The sequence below is a fragment of the Magnolia sinica genome, chromosome 3 (assembly GCF_029962835.1).
Source record: "Magnolia sinica isolate HGM2019 chromosome 3, MsV1, whole genome shotgun sequence".
In the NCBI taxonomy this organism is placed as follows: Eukaryota; Viridiplantae; Streptophyta; class Magnoliopsida; order Magnoliales; family Magnoliaceae; genus Magnolia; species Magnolia sinica.
In genome coordinates this window covers 59,796,554-59,804,492 of record NC_080575.1, presented here as the reverse complement: position 1 = coordinate 59,804,492, position 7,939 = coordinate 59,796,554, and the positions used below count along the sequence as shown (strand labels likewise).

The 7,939-nt window shown below is 39.7% G+C and overlaps 1 protein-coding gene across 5 annotated transcripts in view; it reads left to right on the top strand.

Annotated features, from left to right (window-relative positions):
* The window catches only part of LOC131239944 (protection of telomeres protein 1a-like), a 136,579-nt gene that overhangs the window by 12,714 nt on the left and 115,926 nt on the right, over nt 1-7,939 (top strand). For 2 of the 5 annotated variants that reach the window (XM_058237891.1, XM_058237890.1), the window contains exon 2: nt 4,335-4,471. The exons of 2 other annotated variants lie outside the window; for them this stretch is intronic. In XM_058237891.1, the coding sequence (XP_058093874.1) occupies nt 4,335-4,471 (137 nt within the window). Of the gene's footprint in view, nt 1-4,334; nt 4,472-7,939 lie in introns of those variants that run through there. One more of the 5 variants, XM_058237892.1, reaches the window with a different exon arrangement.

Here is a 7,939-nt window from a genome sequence, read left to right as displayed (position 1 = left end):
ACCTATTAAGCATCATGACCAATTATAGTTTAGCAACAACATATAATAAGAACGAAGCAACTTGTGCTAAACTATAAAAAAGATAATAAGGCTAAAATCCTTAGATTTACCTATAAACACATCGATCTCTATGAATCATCTATCCTTCGTCACAACCCACTTGGGTATGAATTTTCTAGGACCTTGATTGTTCATGGGAGGGGAATTCTCTATCCTAGATTCATCTCCCTCAGGTGGATCCCTAGTTAGAGATCTATTTTCGGTAGGGGATTTTCTTATGTTGTTCCTACCTTGGTTTTGCCCCTCAACTAAGCATTTTCTTAGTTTTCTTATTTAGGAGGGCAACTTGTTTTAATAACTCCCTCGTATAATTGGTCATTTTTGGAGGGGTTGGAAATTTCTTCTTTTTCGGTGATCCTCTAAGAGTGCTTCTCCATTAGTGTGCCGATGTCTTAGTCATGATATATTTTCCTATTCGGTTTGGGACTGAGGTGGATTGGGGTCTTTTAGAAATCAAGTATTCAAATTTTAAATGGCGCACATCTCCACAAGAATGACATACAGGAGAGGCTCTCGATATACTTCCTGAAGCAGACGAGTCCTTCTGGATTACCGGAGGGATAGAGGTTGTAATATTAGTTTTCCTACTTGGTTCAAAACCTCCCTTATCCCCTAAATGCTTGCCCATACTAATAGATTTTCTTGTTTGGTCTGGTTGGGTAACCTTAGCCTTGGTATTGGCAAGAAGAGATTTAAGTTGGCTAACCTCTTGTCTTAGGCCTATCTACAGATTTAACTGTTTCAAGCTCATATTCAAGGCCTGCATCTCTCCAAAGCCTCGTCTAAATCAGTCTTGAGATTTTCCTTTTCTTGCACAAGGGAGACATATTCAAAATTTACTTTTTCTAGATCATTAGCCAATTGATTCTTTTTTGCCTTTACCCGACCCGGCTGTTTGAAAATCTTCATGCATTTAGCATAAAGCTGGTTGTAGGCCTCTTGCAAGTCCTCATCTTCTTCATTGGAGGAGGACTCTTCTCCTTTTTCTGAGGTGTTATGGTTGGAATTTCCTCCCAAATCTCTATGGAGGGAAGTAGTGGTGGAGGCCATCAAAACTCTAAAAGAGCTAATGTCTTCGTCACTATGGGAGTCTTCACAATCAGAATTGGACTCCTCAGTAATATACCAAGTGGCTGCCATAGCCTTGCCTTTTGATCTTACTTCACTAGTGCATTCGGAGGCAACATCTCCATAACCCTCGTAGTTGTGACATCAAATTTCTCTTGTTTTCTTAAAAGGTTTACCTATACACTTAGGTTCAAGAGATTTCCCCTTTTTGTCACAATCCTTCCCTCTACTTATCTTCATCTTCCACAACACTGTCATCTTCGGATTCGATTTTCCTATTTTTGTGCTTATGAGAAGTTTTCGAGATAGTGTGTTTTTTTTTTTTCTAGAGGGAGTTTCTCTAAAGTGTAGTTCAAACGTACGTACATAGGGAACCTATAAGTTCTTCTACTTTCATCCATTGTGTTTGAACTTCTATCGAGGTTACTTTATAGGTGAACCTATCTAGAAGGGATCTAAATATTTTCCTACATATACGTCCATTTGGAATTCTCTCTTAAACCCCACATGGAGTTGTAAATATCGTTCAATTTTAAATAAAACTCTAACAAAGTTTCTTGCTCTTCTATTTTAATGTTCTCAAATTGTGTGGTTAAGAACTGAAGCTTGGAGTGTTTTACTATGCTAGTTCCCTCGTGGGTGGTTTCTAATATGTCCCACGCTTTTTTTCCCGTTTCAAATGTACAAATGCGTTTAAATTCATTAGGGGAAACCGCACAGTAAATCGCATTGAGAGCTTTGGCATCATAGGCATACATAACTCTCTCATCAGCACTGCAATTTGATTTGTCTTTGGGAGTGCTAATGGTTCTACCGTTAACCTCAACATGTTCTATGTGCATAGTCCATCTTTGTTCAACAATAGCCCATACCATCGGGCCAATGGATCTAAAAAATACCCTCATCCTGGCCTTTCAATAGGCATAGTTAGACCCATTAAAATAAGGCGGTCGTGAGACGTCACTCCCCTCATGGGTAAACATCATTCGAAAGCTCCCGACGGATTTTACTCTAGACGGTTAAGTCCTTGAAGAGCAACCTGCTTTGATTCCAATTGAAATTGTGTGGATTGTCTACCACGGCACACGGAAGCTTAGAATTATGGCCGAGTCCTAGAAATAAGTGGGGGGTGAAATATGCGCCAATTAAAAGCAATTAATACGTAGGCTTTCAAGCCAAGTGGGACCAAGCACATAGATTCAACTAATTGAGCAACTAGTCTATGGAAAGAGATCTGAAATATTAATTGTATGTGTACTACAAATTAAGTGCCTAGCATACAATCTATTTCATGCATTCATATAAGTAAATCATCCATAAGCATAAATAGAATTGCAATCACATGACAATAAAAAACACAACGATATATAGTGGTTCAATTAAGTACTTACTCCACTCCCGACGGACTATCTCTCCTCGAGTGTATCGGATTTCACTATTTTAGGAGTTTTCAATAGGTTCCCCCTTAGTCTTTATAAGGTCTTACAAACGTACACTCCCGTCGGAGGTGTACACAAGGACTCAACAGATGCACACTTCTGTCGGAGGCTACACAAGGACTTAACACACGCACACTCCCGTCGGATGCCTATACAAGGACTTGATCGAGTATGGGTCACAAACTTTATACTCAATCCTACACAAGGAAAAAGTATATGAACTCTAAATTGACAACCTTATCGGACTGAGCTCTGTTGATGCGCCTTGCTTGAGATGCGTCTTCACTTCTTGAATTCGCTTCTCTTGTTCTCCCCCGATCATGTTCTTCTTGTAATGGAGCCTGGAATGCTTATTAGAGTGAAGAATCACTAAGAAAAGAGCATGAATCTCTTTGGGATAGAGCCCAGGAGGTATGGTAGAGCTTGGGATACAGTAGGGTCTCTAAAACTCCAAAATCCATCATTTACACAGATCCGGTTGCTAAATTTATAGAAAAAGGGCTCCAACGGATCTATAACGGTTGCCTTCGATTGATCGAGCGACCCCTTTGATCAATTAAACTTAATTCGATAAATATCAGAAAGCTTGCTAGACACTTTTGTGCACTTTTGATCGATCGAACTCGATATGTCGATCGATTAAGGTTTCTATGAAATCAGGGCAGAAAGCTTGTTGGACGTTTTCAGCCATCTTCGATCGATCGAGCGAAGGGCCTTAGATCGATTGATACCGATTGAAGGTTCGCTCAATTGATCAAATGATCAATCGAACTTGTGTATGTTGATTTCCTTTCTTTTGCACATGATCTAGGCTCTACATATACCTGATGACTAGGGTTTTCTTATATGGATCAAGTCATCTAAGGTCGGTTGTTTTAGACCTAAATGGGTCTAAGGTTAGGATTACCGAGGCACCTCATGTTTGTCTTGTTATCTTCGGCCTTGATGCTTCAAGTCTTTGACTCTTCAGTCTTCGAAGTCTTCCTAGCGAGGCTCAACTGACTCAAGACATCCCAACTCACGTCATTGAGAAAACTGAGGCACTAATGATAAGATTAGGGAAAGTAGACTTAGATTGTTTGGTCATGTGCCAATAGGCCCCAGGAATTGCACCGGCTAGCAGTGAGATGGTACAAGTTGAAGGCTCTAAAAGGGCTAGGGGAAATCCTAAACATCGTGGGTGGAGAGGTAATAAGAAAAGATGATGACTTTTGGTTTAATTGAAGTTATGGCCCTTGATAGAGTGAAGGGTGGAATAGGATTCATGTGGTGATACTAAAGTGAATGATATTAATACACTTCTTTTGTATATTAAAAAAATCATTAGAAAACTACTAAACTCATTAAGAAACTACAAATCAGCCCCTTTTCTTGGGCTTCAATATTGGTGCATTACACACATTAGGCCCACTTGGTGGACAGACAGTGATCAAATATATTTGTGGCCCAATTGGGCTGCATCATGAATCTAGGTTGGCCTCATTCCACCCCATTCCCTTTAGGGGTGTACATCCAAACAGGCCCTAAGCCTTTCTTGAGTCTCTTACGTAACTTTTCAGGTTAATATTGGATGCACTTTCACTTCAAGGGAATAAAAGACCACATGAATTGAATGAATGTTGTTTATTCACTAGTTTAGCATCAAAAATATTTTTTAACTTCTCTAATTTTTTTAGCGAACCGGTTTTTGTTAAATATGTTAGTAAGAAATGCTTTTATCTAATGATCAATTTTCTAGTGTTGATAGATCAAGGCCCTTCTTTGCAGATTATGTCCTCACGCTGAAGATAATGGATGCGTCTTATCGGGATCATGGATTTTCTGTGAATTTTTTTATTGATAAAATTGACAATATGCCCATTATCAAGTCAGATGGAGATATAATCTATCTACGTCGTGTTGTGGTAGTTACTGATCTCAAAGCCTTCTCAATTGCAGTATTCCCTAGCACCATTCTTTATATATTGTTTGTCATGAGTTAAATGCCATTGATAACTGCAGTATTTTGTCATTTTATTTAAATTTCTTTATGTTGGTGATTTATTGTTCACCATAGTTGTATTGTAATTGTCATATTATGTATTTAGCCACTGTAATGATGCATTTATTTTCCATTTTCTTTTATGGTTATATTAGTGAAATATGTTTGTTTGATAAACAAAAACATATGTTCACACATTTTTATTGTAAAAAAAAAAATCGTTGGTGAAAATGACAATTGCAAGTGTTGCCGACCGAGGATGAAACTGTGGAAAGCTCACATATGACCAGAGGTTTATGACCAGTAGTCATCATTATCATCATCTAAGCCTTATCTCAATTAATTAGGGTTGGCTAGATTTATGACTAGTACTGCTCCATCTAATAATTGCTAAAATCCACCATTCCTGCAAAGAGATGACAGTTTGATTTTTTTTTTTCAATAATTTTATTTAATTTACTCTTTGGGTTCCCCTTTCTTGACATTGTGTTAATTTTATAATTTTGTATTGTTAGGTTGATTGAAACTTGATTTCTTACAATAAGACATATTAGGACTATGTTCGTTGGATCTAGGGCCATGTCTTACCTTTCAAAAAAAATAAAAATAAAAGAAAGAAAAAAGATGCGATGATGACGTATTATCTCCTTTTGGGACGACCGTGGATGCAACAGTATAGTGTCGTACCATCCACTTTGCACCAATGCTTCAAATACTACAGGAATGGTATCTAGTATAAAGTGATGACTGACATGAAACCATATATAGTGGCATAATCATTCTTCGCAGATGCAAGCTATTACGATAAAGTTGTGATAGAAAAGGACGAAACAGTAAGTAAAGAAGACTCGTCGTCAAAGGGTGATGAAGCACAGTTAATAGAAAGGAAAGTCACACAAGTAAAGCTGTTTAAGAAAATGGGCAGCGGGCAGCCTCAAAATCAAGAGTTGAGCACAACAAGTAGCATGAAAAAGAAATTCTACTTCGTCCCAAAGCATCTGAGGCAACCGGGACAGCTTCCTCTGATGTTGTTATCGTTAGAACAGATGAAGATTCTGCAATCCAATTATATAATGCCAGCACCTCGAATAGGAAGAAGTAAACCATTCCCTGTTACACCAAACAAATTTTGCGTGCAGCCCAATTCCGCTCATTTAAAGCCGATAGTGTTTTGTGCATCATTAGAAAAAGAAACGGAAGAAGTTGGTGAATTGGCAATCTGCAATAAACTCATGCCAGAAGATCTGAAAAGATACAATCCAATTAGCAGAAAGATTATGCAAAGTATGGGATTCGACTTTGATGAACCGACATGGCTGAATAATGGCAAAGGCATCCAAGTCTTGATCGGTGCACACGAAAGAAAATGAGAGAAGTTTCACGGGCTGGGGGTAGCCTTCACACATGCGCAAGTGAATGTAGCTCACATGGGCCAGGCCGTCGATCAAGGAATGAGTACTGAAACAGTAGAAAGTAATAATGAAGAAGTCTCCCAAAACAACGCCCAAGTAAAAAGTAGACGGGGGGCAACCGACTGTTGATGCGTTGCGAGAAGTAAACCTGGGAATAGAGGAATCTCGAAACACATATCTAAGTGCCGGCGTGTCAAAACAAGAAGCGGATCAGTATATCGAGTTGTTGAAGAGAAATAAAGATGTGTTCACCTAGACGTATGCAGAGATGCCGGGCTTGGAATCGACATTGGCAATGCATCGTCTTAATATTTCCAAAGACAAACAGCCGGTTAAGCAAGCATAGAGACGCTTCCATCTTGACTTAATGCCTTTGATAGAAGAAGAGGTAAACAAGCTAATCAAAGTTGGTTTCATAAGGGAAGTTAAGTATCCCAAATGGATCTCTAATTGTTCCGGTGAAGAAAAAGAGCGGGCAAATCCGAGTCTGCATTGATTTTAGAGATTTGAACGAAGCATGCCCGAGGACTACTTCCCGCTACCCATAGCGGAGTTATTGATCGACAACACGACAAGGTATGTGGTTGGTTATGTCCTTCATGGATGGGTATGCCGGGTACTATCATATATGTATGGTACTTGAACATGAAGAGGCTGCGGCATTCAAAACATCTCTGGGAATATTACTGTTACAAGGTTATGCCATTTGGACTAAAGAATGCCGGAGCTACGTATTAGAGAGCCATCCAGAGTATTTTTCAGGACATGATGCACAAACATGTTGAATGCTATATCGACGAGCTGGTGGTCCGGTCTTGTGACCATGAAGAACATCTTGAGCATCTGTCATCAGTCTATTTAAGAAATGCCGCCCCCGAAAACGTTAAAAGAACTCAAAAATTTGTAAGGAAAACTGGCTTATTTCCTTTGCTTTATCTCGAACCTAGCAGGGAGATGTCATCCATTCTCTCACCTTATGAAAAGGGGAATAGAGTTCGTATGGGATCAAGCATGTCAGAACGCATTCGATTCTACCAAAGATATATTGGAACAACCCCTAGTGTTGGCGGCACCGGTGAAAGGCAAATCCCTGATTTTATACATCGCCGCGGGTGAAAACTCTTTGGGGGCCCTGCTGGCTCAGTGCAATAAAACGCCCTCTACAGGACTCAAATAGGAGCGAAATGCAATTGTTCGCCGATCGAGAAAATATGCTTGGCTCTTGTTTTCGTAGTACAGAAATTGCGACATTACTGTCTCTCTGACGAGATAACGCTAATCTTAAGGACGGATTCGATAAAATACTCGATGACTAGACCGATGCTATCGGGAAGGCTAGCAAAGTGGATGCTACTTCTCTCTGAGTTTACAATCACTTATGAACCGTCAAAAGTGAGAAAAAGGTAGGTAGTCGTGGACTGCCTAGCAGCCCACCCAGTCCCATATAATGAGGAGATCTATGATGAATTGCCAGACGAACAAGTGTTGCTAGTTGAATCGCCCAGTTCTTGGCAGATGTACTTCAACGGTGCTCCCAGATGTCAGGAGCGGGTGCCGGAGTAATATTTATCAGTCCTCAAGGCGATCTGTTGCCATACTCCTTCACATTGGGTACCACATGTACAAACAACGACGCTAAATATAATGCCCTCATTATAGAAATAGCTCACGAGATGAAAATACAAGTTCTGCAGATTTTTGGGGATTCCAAGCTGGCCATAAGTCAACTGACGACATAATTTGAAATAAGGAAGCCATAATTGTTACCCTATTACCGACGAGCACAACAATTGTTGGAGGGGTTTCATAATGTTGAAATTAAACATATACCACAATATGAGAACGCGAGAGTAGATGCATTAGCCAGTTTGGCCGCGACTCTTTCCTATCATGATAGGAGCCCTCTCTAGATAACAATTGAAGAATGAAGATTTTTGCCATCGTTGGATCTCTTGAGCGAGATTGCCAAAGCATAACTG